Raw genomic sequence first — 13,619 nt, 5'->3', positions numbered from 1 at the left:
CCCACAGGAACTCTGTGCTAAACTGTTCTGCCATATTCATTTCAAATGTTACATCTTTCGATTTGTAAATAATAGGGAATACATCTGCAAATAATTGAAACTGACTTATCAAACTACACTGTACAGCTTTAGTGTGTCAGTGCATCATAGGTACAACTGTTAGCAATTCCGTTCTCAAATGTCTGTTTAATGTGAGAAACAAAATGAAAAACAACTGTTAGACTATTTCAATGCGGACTGTCATGCATTTTTACTATTACCAACAAGACAACGAAGTGATGGTCTTTACGCGCCATGGAGAATTATAATGGATACTTTCCCAACACCAAAAGTTCCCACGCTGAGCGATATTGTTATTATTATGCATACAATCCAAGTCATACGTTTTTTGTCATTCATGCTCTTATATACTCACATACTCACATTCTATTTTGTGCCAAACATTGCCTACAACTCAATTCTAAGTGCTGCATATTGGACAACTCCAGTCATTGGTCATTCGCGACTTTATGTCATTCCTGTTTATCTCTAGAACATCCCGTTTATCTATAGCGCTGCATTTCTTCCCCAGCTTACCATGGATAGGGTTTGGTGCATTCCGGAGTTCACTTATGGTCCCACAAAGGTAATCTTGGAGATATTCATTTTAGCATAATGTAAATGCCTGTTCATAATGTGCATAAAAAAAGCATAATTATTTTCATTCTCTTCAAAGGAATTCTGTAGAAGCAGCCTTTATTTTCAGACTCTGCAGGCCTGCTGGGAGGAAACATATTAGAATAAACATGTAAGATTCATCCCACAAAAACAAACAACAGAAAGAGTTTTATTTCAAGACAGTTTAGAGAAGTTGGTCATAAGAGTTCTTAATATCACTTGCAAATTGTGAGGCATGAACAGTTGTGAAATGTTGCCAGATGCTCTTCTGAAAGCGCATGATATGGTATTTCGTGGCACGGTCTCACACCTTACCTCATCTTGCAGAAGAAGCTCATGGTCCACTATCTGCTGCTCCAGAACCAAGGCCAGGTCCCGACCCATGTCACCACGGAGCACATGATCGACTGGCTGGTGTCTCAGGGCAAAAAAATCCTTTAGGGAGAGGTGAGTACCACGTCAGCACTCACCTTCACTGCCATTCCCTGCCACCAGCAACACTCCAGGAGGTGTGGGTAAAATAAACAACAGAACAATCGGAAGCCATGAAAGTTTAATTGCTCTGTGTTTTATTTGAAGGGTGTGAAAGGAAACCCTGGAGGAGGGGAACGACCTCACTCGGCTGGCAAGAGAATGAGAGTTAGAGACATAAGAGTGAGCAATTTCTCCCTAGCCTTTCAACAACTAGTTAGTACAGCAGAATAGATCTGTTGTGAAATTACACTAATGGGACTTCCTGTTTCCTACGACAGGCCTGGGACGTAAACACTTGCCTAAAAATGATGAACATAGAGCACGAGGCTTTCTGCAAACTCCGCCGTTCCATGCACCCCACCTCACCAGCTGACGTGAGTTCCATGTACTGACCTGCATATTACTTGATTCATTTATCTACACATCTGGAACTATGCAGAAACAGACTAAGACAGTGTTCTCTGTGAGCACATTGCACATCGTTTAGCTTTGTCTTCTTCTTTTTGTTGATTTCAGTGACCCTAAGGTCCACAGCATCGTGGAGAGAGCTGTGAGGAGCAATCTGGGCGAGCAGTCCAATGAACCCCGTAGCAACCTGCTCAGCCCATACCAGGTGGTGGTGGTGGAGGTGGTGCCCAGGCTCCTCCTGGTTTCAGCCAGAGGAAGGCCATTCAGAGCACCCATTCCTAATAAGCGGGATGGCCGTGGACATGGCGGCGGCCAAAGTGGAGAAGCTTTCCTGCATGTTAAAGGACCCTTCCCCTCACATCCCTTTCTCCCGGGCTGCTGCTTTTGAATCTGTGCAGTCGATCCTCGGGAGAATTAGTCAGTCCTTCTCCACGGATGACCTCCAGGGCCCTTTTTATATGAGATCTGTCTGCGCCTTTGTGGCGGAAGAGGTGCAGAGATGCTTCCAGCCCCCTGCAGCCACCCTACCAGTCCCCCCTGTCCTCGCGGTGGCCGTTTCCACCACACTACCAGCTGACATCCAAGCAGGTGAGTAGCACTGATATAGAGCACTCTGACAGGTGCCTGTTATGTTGACATCTTGGTGCCTTGTAGTAGTAGAGCTCATCAGGATTGTTGTTGTCACCCATAACACAGAGGCAGACCCGGCTTCTTCCCACCTGGAGGTTGTGGATATCACCCCTAAAACAGAGGCAGACCAGGCTTCTTCCCACCTGGAGGTTGTGGACATTACCCCAAAAACAGGCAGACCAGGCTTCTTCCCACCTGGAGGTTGTTGACATCACTGCTAACAGAGGCAGATCCAGCTTCTTCACACCTTGAGGTTGTGAACATCACCCGTAACAGAGAGGCAGATTCGGCTTCTTTCCACCTGAATGTTGTGGACAACACCCCAATACAGAGGCAGAGTCTATCTCTTCCCTCTTGGAGGTTGTGGACGTCATACCTGAAGAAGGACTCTCACGATTGCTGTCTTCGCCACTCTGCCAGCTGACATCCAAGCAGGTGGGTAACACTTATAGAGAGCACTCTGACAGGTGCCATTTGTCATGCCATCTTAGTAGAACCTTTCAGCTGGCCAGTGTTTAGAACCTACGGTTTGCATTTCTTTACATTCTGTACCTATTTTTTCCCTTTCCACAGGTTGTTGCTGTGGTCATCTCGGATGTCACCCCACACGTCACGTCACCAAGGATGTGACACTGGATGTTCCATGCAGAGCTTGGAAAGGGGTAGTCCAGCGATTTTTTTGCAGGCTTTGGAGGGCAGTGTGCTGCTGCGCCTGCCACAAGGAAGAGGAGGAACAATATTAATTATTCATCAGACCTTCAGAAATGGGATTGAACCATAGACAATTAAATTATTTGCATTACAATTGGATTCAATTGTGCTTTTCTTCCGTTTAGTACTTAATTTCAGAACTTTTCTATAAACTTTCACTTTGCAAGTGTGGACCAGGTTGTGTAAATAAGTGGGAAACATCCCAATTTTAATGCTTTTAATAATTTACTTCCTACATTAAATTTATTTTGTATTATTTGAGAACAAAAAAACGGGGGGCGCTCAATCAACATTGAGGTGCAACCACAAAAGATTAACGTTTCGGCCTAGTCTATGACGATATGCAAGTTGTGTTAGCCAAGTAAAAGGGTGACCCAGACTCACCCTTGTTCTTGCAGACAGTGAAAAATGATGATTAAGTAAATGGGACTTTTCAATTCTTGAATAAAATCTTTAATGAACATGAATTGAAATACAATTGACTTGAGGATCAGAGCAGGCAGGCTGACTGGCTAGCCCTGAAGGCCCTCTGACTGTGTGGTTCATCTCAGCCAAGAGGTTGTGTGGGTTGTCTTTCTCTCTGTGGGTGTGAATCACCATGACCTCTCCCTCTGCCTGCCCATTGGCTGATCAGAAGCCTTCTGCTCTTTCTTGCTCACATGAACAGGAGGCATGGCCTATGGGGTAACCTCCTCCTCTCCTCTATCTAACGCCTCTTCCACCTCCTCTTCCTGGCTGTGTTTGACTGAGGTCACTCGTTCTCTCTCCCTGGGTGTTGGATAGTTCCTCCTCCTCTGTGTCTTTGGGAGTTTGGTGGGAGTTATCCTGTTCCGGCTCCCTCTTTAAGGGTGTGCACCTTAATCTCTTTCGGTGTGTTGAGGGGTTCAGTGGTTTTGGAGGGAGTCTGAAATTTGATCTCTAGGGATGAGTGTGGGGGCTGTCCCATGGTGGTGTCCCCCTCCCTCCTAAACTGTAATGACTGCGATGATGAAAAAGTAGGAGGAGCCACTGAGACATGTGATGAGGCCGTGGAAGATCACCCTGCAAGGACGGGATAGGACACATCACAACACTGCTGCTCATTCATATTCAAACACACCTCAGAGTACGCACACAAATGTGGACGCCCCATCCACACACACACACAATGAACTTACCTGTACATGTCAGAATCATACATTCGACAGACACCTCTTCCCCCACATGTATTGATCCCCCACCTCAAACATGTTGGAATGGTGCTGGAATGCAGGTGCAGTAGGGTCTAGTATGTAATGATGTGATACCCCATATCCTGTCTTTGTGTTTTTTATTTTATTTTATTTAACCTTTATTTAAACAGGGAGTCACATTGAGATTAAAAATATATTTTACAAGAGTGCCCTGTAAAAGTTGAAGTCATATTGCACAACTACCAGAGAGAACCTTCTCTACATAGGATTTGCAAACCATAATTTTTCCATACATCAAAAAAATATATACTTTATTGCCGATCAGAAATGACTAACTTAGTCCTCTTCATCCCAGGTGGGAGATAAGGCCCCAAAAAGGCCTCAGTTAATGGTTGAAAATAACTTATTTCAGTGCCAAATAGTTACACTGAGTGTATAAAATATTAAGAACACCTGCTCTTTCCATGACATATACTGACCAGGTGAATCCAGGTTAAAGCTATAATCCCTTATGGATGTCACTAGTTAAATCCACTTAAATCAGTATAGATAAAGAGGAGGAGACAGGTTTAAAAAAAATATTGTAAGGCTTGAGACAATTGAGACATGGATTGTATGTGTGCCATTCAGAGGGTGAATGGGCAAGACAAAATATTTATGTGCCTTTCAACGGGGCATGGTAGTAGGTGCCAGGGGTACCAGTTTGTGTCAAGAACTGCAACGCTGTTGTTGTTTTTTTACACTCAACAGTTTCCCGTGTGTATCAAGAATGGTCCACCACTCAAAAGACATACAGCCAACTTGACACAATTGTGGGAAGCATTGGCGTCAACATAAGCCTCCCTGTGAATGTTTTGTACACTCAGTACATCAATAGTATTAGTACCATGTTCTTGCCGTATCCTGCTCCAGCTTCCTGTAAAGCTGGAGCAGACTGCGAGGCAGGGGGAGGTGTAGGTGATGCCGTTGTCTGAAAACACAGGGTCCCACTCCCCAGCCAAGCAGGAGCAGTCACTGTTATACTCTGACAACACGCTGCCATCTTACACCAGGGGACCTGGGGGACAGAAAGAATGGCTGGCCATAATGATGTTTAAATAATTGTTGCTGAACTATCATTGACATAGACACAGTGACAAAACAGCCAGGAATCCTGGCTCAGTAACAACCATACTGTGTATTCCCACAAGAGGGAGCCCTGGCACAAGCCCATGTGTGTTTTGGTCTCACTCTCCCTCGAACTCACTGATCAAACCTTTTGTTTTTATCAACCCACCAACCAACCAATCCGATGCATTTTTACCCGTTGTAGGACACGGTCAGACCAGCCACCTGAACGTTGTCACACTTAGTGCCAGACTGCAGAGGGAGGAGGAGGTAGGCCATGAAGGAGGTGACGAAAGACAGCTGGGCTCCAGACACAACGCCAAGCGTATACCTCTTCATCAGTAGACCTCCCAGGAAAATCCCCACCGCACCCACAGGCAGGTTCAACTCACCTGGAAAAGTTATACTCACACATCTAAAGTGCTACCAGTGTGCTGGAGATTCATTTCCACTCATGTTCAACAAACCTACAGGGGATGGGAGAGAAACAATAAATAGTATTTCATGCCATTCAACATCAATGCTGAGGAGGGAACATTTCAGTTGGAGCATGTCCAGGTTTCTATGGCTTCGTTGAGACAGGCAGCCCAATTCTGTTATTTTTTTGAGTAATTGGTCTTTTGACCAGTCAGATATGCATTGAAAAAGAGCTGATGCGAAAATATCTAATGTGATTGGTCAAAAGACCAATTAGTGGAAAAAATATCATAATTGGGCTGCCTGTCTAAATGCATCCCTTGTCTCTCTGTTTCCTCACATCGATTACAGAGGGCTAAAAAGGCTTACGATCAAGAATCGTTACCCCGTACCCGATGTCCGCCGCCTTGGAGTTGGCCCTAGGAGCCCAATTCTTCACCAAACTGGACCTCCGCAACGCTTAAAATCTGATGAGAATCAGGGAGGGAGATGAGTGGAAAACTGCCTTTAACACCCCTAGTGGTCATTGAGTATTTAGTCATGACCTTCGGGATATCGAACTCACTGGCAGTCTTTCAAGCATTGATCAATGACACTCTTAGGGATATGTTGAATCGGTTCGTCTTTGTTCACCTCGACGACATCCTGATCTTCTCCAAAAACCATTCCGGGAACACATACGGCCCTGTCCCACCTCACTCAAGCAGGTTTTTGCTGGAATCCCGAGGCTGACAGGGCATTCATAGAGCTCAAGGGACGTTTCACCTCCGGACCCATCCTCGTTCATCCTGATCCTACTCGTCCCTTTGTGGTAGAGGTGGACGCCTCGGACACCGGAGCTGGGGCGGTCCTTTCACAGCGGAACGAGGAGGACAAGAAACTGCACCCATGCGCCTTTCTCTCCAAGCGGTTCTCGCCAGCGGAACGCAACTACGATGTAGGCAACCGGGAGCTCTTGGCAGTTAAGTGGGCCCTTGAGGGGTGGAGACATTGGTTGGAACCACTGCTTCATCTTCTGGTCTCTTCTCTGCACCTGGGTCCAACTTTACCACGTCACAGTTAAAGCATCTCTTAATCCCTTCTCTTAACATGTATGACCCCAAAACATAATCAAGCAGCTGACCAATTACGCAAGACTTTAGTTCTAAGTTAACTGAGATTAATCAACAACTGGATACATTTCTTTATTTCAAAAGTGAAACTGTCATCTGCATTGGAGTATCTCTACAAGTACGAGTTTATCCAGTATTTCAGTTGTTTACCAACCCATGAAGAAGTGTGGCAGTCCTGTGAGGAGGGATCCTACAGCCATGAGGAAACAGCCCATAGCAATGAGCCGGGGCCGGTGTAGCTTCGCCCCAAAATGGCTGACCACAGCCAGGAAGAGCAGGTTACCTGCAAGAAAACACAACACTTCAGTAGGCAGGAATCGCAAATTATAAATGCTGTTTTTATTTAAATTAAAATGGCATATCAGTTTGGATACTAGGCTGCAACAACATAGCAGCACATAAAACAATGTTAGGGGTTTGACAGTAGAGTCATGGACAAACGCCAGTCAATCAATTAATAGGAACAACAACAAAACCGGACAGTATTGAAAGCAGACTCCGATTGAACCACAAAACAAATGGACCATACCGTAGTCTGTATCTGGTTTTTACTACATTAATTCTCAAGCAACTCAATGTTATTGTTGATACCCATCTCAAAGCTGCCGTCTATGAGTCCGATGAGAGAGCTGGACAGGTCAGTGTTTCTCTGAGTGATGGCACTCTTCATGTAGGTCCCTGACAGAGCTTTGGTGAAGGAGGCAAACAACAGGGCCACGATAAACTGCTGACAAACACGAGAGAACATTAGTGTGTGTTTGTCGGTGTGTATGTGCATGCGTGGATGCGTGTGCAGACAGAGTTCATGTGTAGCTGAGGTGGCCTGCAATAGTAAAAAGAACGGACACAAGTTTACGTCTGCAAAGTTCTGCCGCTTTCTTTATCCTGAAGAATGTTTTTTTTCTCTTGTTCAATTGTCTATTTTCTTGTTAGTACTTTTAAAATATTCACATCAAACAAGTGCACACTTTAAATTACACAACATAAATGCACTTTACCTACAGCAGGATTCAAAAATGTTCCACAAATAACCCTGTTTTAGTGTATGATTTAGACAAAAACCAGTACAAGTAAGCTACTCTGTAAACATAAGGTAAACTCACCCCATTCCATAAAACTGTGCACAATCGCGACATTCAAATGAGGCTGCAAAGAAAACTAATGAGACTGTAGCGACTGTGTTGACTTCAAAATCTGGGATGTGAAGTACGTTTCTATTCAAGCGTTGATCGACATGGTAATGGCTCTATAGTATTGGAGAAAGTTGAAAAAAACTGACCCTCCGTTACATCGTGACGTGTCATGCAGTAACGTACAGCACGCGTAAAGAAACTATTTCTGTCTTACAATCTCTCTCCACCAGGTGTAGCACTTCTCTCATCGTTTAAAAACAAGAAATGGACAGTGACGGGGGTAAAGGGGGATACCCAGTAATTTTTTGCGTCGTCATTGCAAGCTATCATGACTCTCAAAAGACAATGTTTACTTCTGAAGATCACTTTAGCACCGCCCTAAAAACCCGATTCAAATTCGACACAAACCTTCAAATAGTTATGTAATGACACATTATATAAACTCTTTATAGTGTTTTATTTACATTTTAGAGGCGATAAGGTGATAAGTTGGACAGATCGAGTGAAAAAAATGCAGTTTTCCCACACGACATCTCTCCTTCTCACTATCACGCATTTGTTTCACTCCCCCACCCGCCATTTTTAAAAAGACCCGACGGAGCTCATTGCCTTCGTGAATTATGCAGAAACGGGCAGCGTAGAGGTCATTTCATTAATTTTGTTGGAAATTGTGCTTTACAACGGTATTGACATTACAGTTGATCTGGAAGTATTATGTTTTTGGGGCGCTAAGGCGATGTACAAAAGTGAGTGAGTTTATGTTAGTCTCTATGACTCGTAAATCATTTTTTTACCTCAGCTAGCATCCAAGCTAACATATACTCTCACTCAATGTAAATCACGTTCTTCTTTCACTCAGTTCGGCACAAAGCCAAAACAAAACCTTTCCTAACGTGATATCTTGACAAAGTTGTTAAATAGCATGTTATTACATATTCTGTATATATTTGAACGTTTGGAAGTTCTATTACATACCTGTAATAGTAAAAAGAACAGACACAAGTTTACCTCTGAAAAGTGCTGATGCTATCCTTATTCTGCAGAATGGTGCGTGCTTGGCCAGAATTCTCTGTTTCTCCTGCTACAACAGTGCAACAGCGCCATCTATTGGCCTGATGGGCTGCTAACTCTAAAGTATGAAGAAAATACAATTTAGATGAATTAAGACAAATACATAAACAAATTGGGGGAAATAAATAATAAATGGGTGTCTGTTTTTAGTGACTTTGTTTTCAACCCATTACACATGCACAATCGTACATGTGCATTTTAAAGCATTATTAAGAACCTTGAGTGTGGAACTGCAGAGGTGTTTGGTGGCCTGCTTGTCAGGGACACAGCTCCTGTTGGCTGGTCAGCTTCGCTCTGTCCTCTGCTGAGTCACCCATCCTATCCAGTCAGATACGCAAAAAAACACATGAATTTCACATGTGAACACGGGAAGTGTTCCAAAAACATGTTTTCATGTAATCTTATGTGAAGATAATGTGATAACATGTTAAGCAACATGTGATTGCGTTAAACTACACATGTAAAAACGTCATCACGTTGTGTTCCAAAACATGTTTTCACATGATTTCACATAAAATGTAAGTTGAAATCATGTGATTTTCAAATTGTGAAATCATGTGGTTTTTCTGTAAGGGCAGGAATATAAGATGCATTTTGATGTTATGTTTGATGTTACATGATCTTGAAAATGCAATGTTCTTTGAGGTTCTTCAATGTTCCTTTCCATGTATTTTCCATTTTACTTTCCCTCAGTCCTTTTCACTTTCCTTGGCAAAACAAGCTCTGTCTCTGTCAAGACTAATTCAGAGCCACCATGAATTGAAAGCAGCTTCTGACGGATTTTAAACCATTCAACAATTAGTTTTATAATGAATAGTAGACCCAACTAAACACCCTTGATTCTTTACACACACATTGAATGTCAAAAATCTCAAATTTGGAATGATTTCCACCAGTGTAAGGTCCATTGCTCATGTTTCTTGGCCCAAGCAAGTCTCTCCTTATTATTGGTGTCCGTCCTTTAGTAGTGTTTTCAATAGAGCAATTTGACCATGAAGGCCTGATTTACGCAGTCTCCTCTGAACAGTGCATGTTGAGATGTGTATTTTTCTTGAACTCTGTGAAGCATTTATTTGGGCTGCAATCTGAGGTGCAGTTAACTATACTGAACTTATCATCTGCAGTGGAGGTAACTCTGGGTCTTCCTTTCCCGTGGTAGTCCTCAAAGAGACAGTTTCATCATAGAGCTTCATGGTTTTTGCAACTGCACTAGAAGAAACTTTCAAAGTTCTTGAAATTTTCCGAATTGACTGACCTTCATGTCTTAAGTAACGATGGATTGTTGTTTCTCTTTGCTTATTTGAGCTGTTCTTGGCATAATATGGACTTGGTCTTTTACCAAATAGGGCTATCTTCTGTCAACCATCCCTACCTTCTCACAACACAACTGATTGGCTCAAATGCATTAACAAGGAAAGAAATTCCACAAATTAACTTTTAAGAAGGTAAACCTGTTAATTGAAATGCTTTCCAGGTGACTACCTCATGAAAAGGTTTGAGAGAATGCCAAGAGTGTGCAAAGCAGTCATCAAGGAAAAGGATGACTACTTTGAAGAATCTGAAATATAAAATATATTTTGATTTGTTTAACCCTCCCGTTGTCCTCATATTCTGTATACACCCCGTGTCCTCCGGGTCAAACTGTCCCTCCTTCACTAAATCCCCAATGAGCACATGTGGGACAGTATGCGTGTGCACAGCCTTTGCAGATATATTTCTTACACCTGCGGCACACAGTATGTGTTTTACAGTCCTTTGGTGGGCAGATCTGACATATCTTCCTCTTACTTGCCCCAGCTGGGGCAGTGGCTAGGGCAGCTGGCTCCTCAGGTTGATCATGAGATCTAGCCCTGTGAACAGCTTTCACAAGTGCTGCAGATGCTTCTGTGTGGGGGAGATGCTCCCTTCTTTCGATGAATGGAGTTACAAGTGCCTTTCCCAGCTGCTCCAGGAACACCCTCCTCTTTTTCCGCTTACGAGGCATCCAGCTAGAGTTGCTCTCTCTCCATATGACAAAGGCATTGTAGGAGGAAACATCAATAATGTTATGGAAGATGACCAGGGGCCAGCGGGCAGTCTTCCTTCTGCAGCTGTACGTTCCAATCACTTTATCTAGGTTGTCCACACCTCCTTTGTTGCAGTTGTAGTCTAGGATGATGGCTGGCTTCCTGTCCTGGTGATTGCTAATTTCAGCCTCTGTGTGCTGTGTGCTCAGAAGTAACACATTCTTGTTTTTCTTGGGGAGGTAGGAAACTAGAGTGGTGGTGGGCATGAAGGCAAATGTTGATGAGCAGCAGTATACCAGCAGCATACCACCCTGCATCCCACTGCTGGCTTGCTTCTGAAGCTAAGCAGGGTTGGTCCTGGTCAGTCCCTGGATGGAAGACCTGATGCTGCTGCAAGTGGTGTTGGAGGGCCAGTAGGAGGCACTCTTTCCTCTGGTCTAAAAAATATCCCAATGCCCCAGGGCAGTGACACTGCCCTGTGTAGGGTGCCATCTTTTGGATGGGATGTTAAATAGGTGTCCTGACTCTCTGAGGTCATTAAAGATCCCATTGCACTTATTGTAGGGGTGTTAACCCTGGTGTTAACCTTGGTGTTAACCTTGGTGTTAACCCTGGTGTTAACCCTGGTGTTAACCCTGGTGTTAACCCTGGTGTTAACCCTGGTGTTAACCCTGGTGTCCTGGCTAAATTCCCAATATGGCCCTCATACCATCATGGCCATCTAATCATCCCCAGCTTACAATTGGCTCATCCATCCCCCTCCTCTCCCCAGGTTGTTGCTGTAAATGAGAATGTGTTCTCAGTCAACTTACCTGGTGAATTAACGGTTAAATAAATAAATAAAAAATAAATGAGAAGACCTCTCTTTCCTTTGATGCAAGCAGTGCAGGTGGGAGCTCAGACTTGTTCTTTCAAACCGTGCCAACCATGGTGACGTTCCTCTTCAGAAGCTGCCGTCCGACTTCATAAGAGGGCCCTCCACTGGTTGGCTTCCAGGTGTAGACTTGCATCTTCCAAGCGTATCTGGATTTGGCGTCGCAGGCCACCCATGACTTGATCCCATATTTTTCTAGCTTGCTGGGCATGTACTGCCGGGAAGGACAACGACCTTTGGAAAGAAGAGATTAGAATCATCGGTAATTATTAGTATCGGTGTCGGCAGAAGCAGTCACAGACATCAGTGGTGAAAATCACTTTTATTATATATATCAAATCAAATTTATAAAGCCCTTCTTACATCGGCTGATATTACATCAACTCAAAGTGGTGCACAGAAACCCAGCCTAAAACCCCAAACAGCAAGCAATGCAGGCGTAGAAGCCCGGTGGCTAAGAAAACTCCCTAGAAAGGACAGAACCTAGGAAGAACCCTAGATATACCTAGATATACTACCTCTGAGTGGAACCAGATGCTCATCCACTGTCACGTTAGGCCCTGGTTTGTAGAGGACTGGCAGCCGCTCGACCCACTTGTCCCAGACCTCTCTTATGGCTGCCAGTTTGTCCGTCGCACGTCTTGCCGGTCTCGACTCACGGTCATCAAATCGTATTAGTCTTGAGTAAGTGTGAAAGCGCTTGAGTGGCATCGTGGCACGGAAAATGGCCCTTCCACTCTCTGCATTCCATAGACTAGCTACAGCCTCACCTCGGGACCTGTATACACCTACTAAGATTAGCAGCCATATTTTCGAAACCCCTCCAGATTTGTCATGTCCAGGATGATTTTCTCTATTGCTGGTGTTTTTCGTTCAAAGACGAAAAAATAAAAACATGGTATCGGCTCGTGCACGCGGCCCCAGTCTCATTGTTCCCTGATCGACCACTATCCAAATGCTCTACTGTTTTTCAGCCTGGGCCTGCAAAGTCATCATTCCCCATTCTGCCGCCTTCTGAGAGCCTATGGGAGCCATAGGAAGTGTCACGTTACAGCAAAGATCCTCAGTTTTCAATAAAGAGAGTGTAGAAGGCCAAGAAATGGTCAGAGAGGGCACTTCCTGTAAGGAATCTTCTCAGGTTTTTGCCTGCCATATGAGTTCTGTTATACTCACAGACACCATTCAAACAGTTTTAGAAACTTTAGGGTGTTTTCTATCCAAATCAAATAATTATATGCATATTCTAGTTTTTGGGCAGTAGTAATAACCAGATTAAATCGGGTACGTTTTTTATCCGGCCGTGCAAATACTGCCCCCTACCCTAGAGAGGTTAAACGGCTATTTGAGTTCCATGAAATGTCAGCACCCCCCCCAGTGGTGACAATTGGAACGCTCTGATTCAGAAACTGAGGATATCCCATTCCCTGGGATGTGGACTGTGTGTGTTTGGGTATTGATCCCCGGTTAAAGACAGTCTCACTGCCTCCTTCTCAAAACTGATCCAACAATACAAAAATAAAATAACACTTGGTTCAACACAGTGTCGGGTGAGCATCATGCACATCGTGAGCAACTTTACCTCGGTGTGCTTGTTCATGTGCTTTCTCATCATCTCCACCTAATCTTCCTCTCGTGTCCTGTTTTATCCGGCCTAGGTAATGGTCGCTGCAATTATCTGGTGCATGGGTGGTGTTGCATTGAGAGTAAGTTTCCGTTTCTAAATTTTTGTGTCTGATGCAGCAAATTAAATAGGTGTCATGGATAACAACATAGTTCATTGCTGCTGGTTACAGCACAGACAAGGGTTGCTAGATGAGAGTGGAATAACTGCAGATGACAGTGGAAAT

General features: G+C 44.0%; 1 protein-coding gene and 1 long non-coding RNA gene across 2 annotated transcripts; one reads left to right on the top strand and one right to left on the bottom strand.

The window, feature by feature from the left end:
• Positions 1–908: 908 nt before the first annotated feature.
• LOC115194099 (uncharacterized) lies at positions 909–1,454 on the top strand. The gene is made up of 3 exons (XR_003878299.1): positions 909–1,104; positions 1,237–1,311; positions 1,410–1,454. It is a non-coding gene; the product is annotated as an uncharacterized LOC115194099 (long non-coding RNA).
• A 9,074-nt stretch (positions 1,455–10,528) lies between these two features.
• On the bottom strand, positions 10,529–11,191 carry LOC115194924 (piggyBac transposable element-derived protein 4-like). Its single transcript, XM_029754846.1, has one exon. It carries the CDS (start codon positions 11,162–11,164, stop codon positions 10,529–10,531), a length of 636 nt encoding a protein of 211 aa, XP_029610706.1. The 5' UTR covers positions 11,165–11,191.
• Between the last annotated feature and the right edge of the window lie 2,428 nt (positions 11,192–13,619).

Source organism: Salmo trutta, chromosome 5 (assembly GCF_901001165.1).
Source record: "Salmo trutta chromosome 5, fSalTru1.1, whole genome shotgun sequence".
NCBI lineage: Eukaryota > Metazoa > Chordata > Actinopteri > Salmoniformes > Salmonidae > Salmo > Salmo trutta.
The sequence above is the reverse complement of the archived record's forward strand: the minus strand, read 5'-3'. Positions and strand labels throughout refer to the sequence as shown.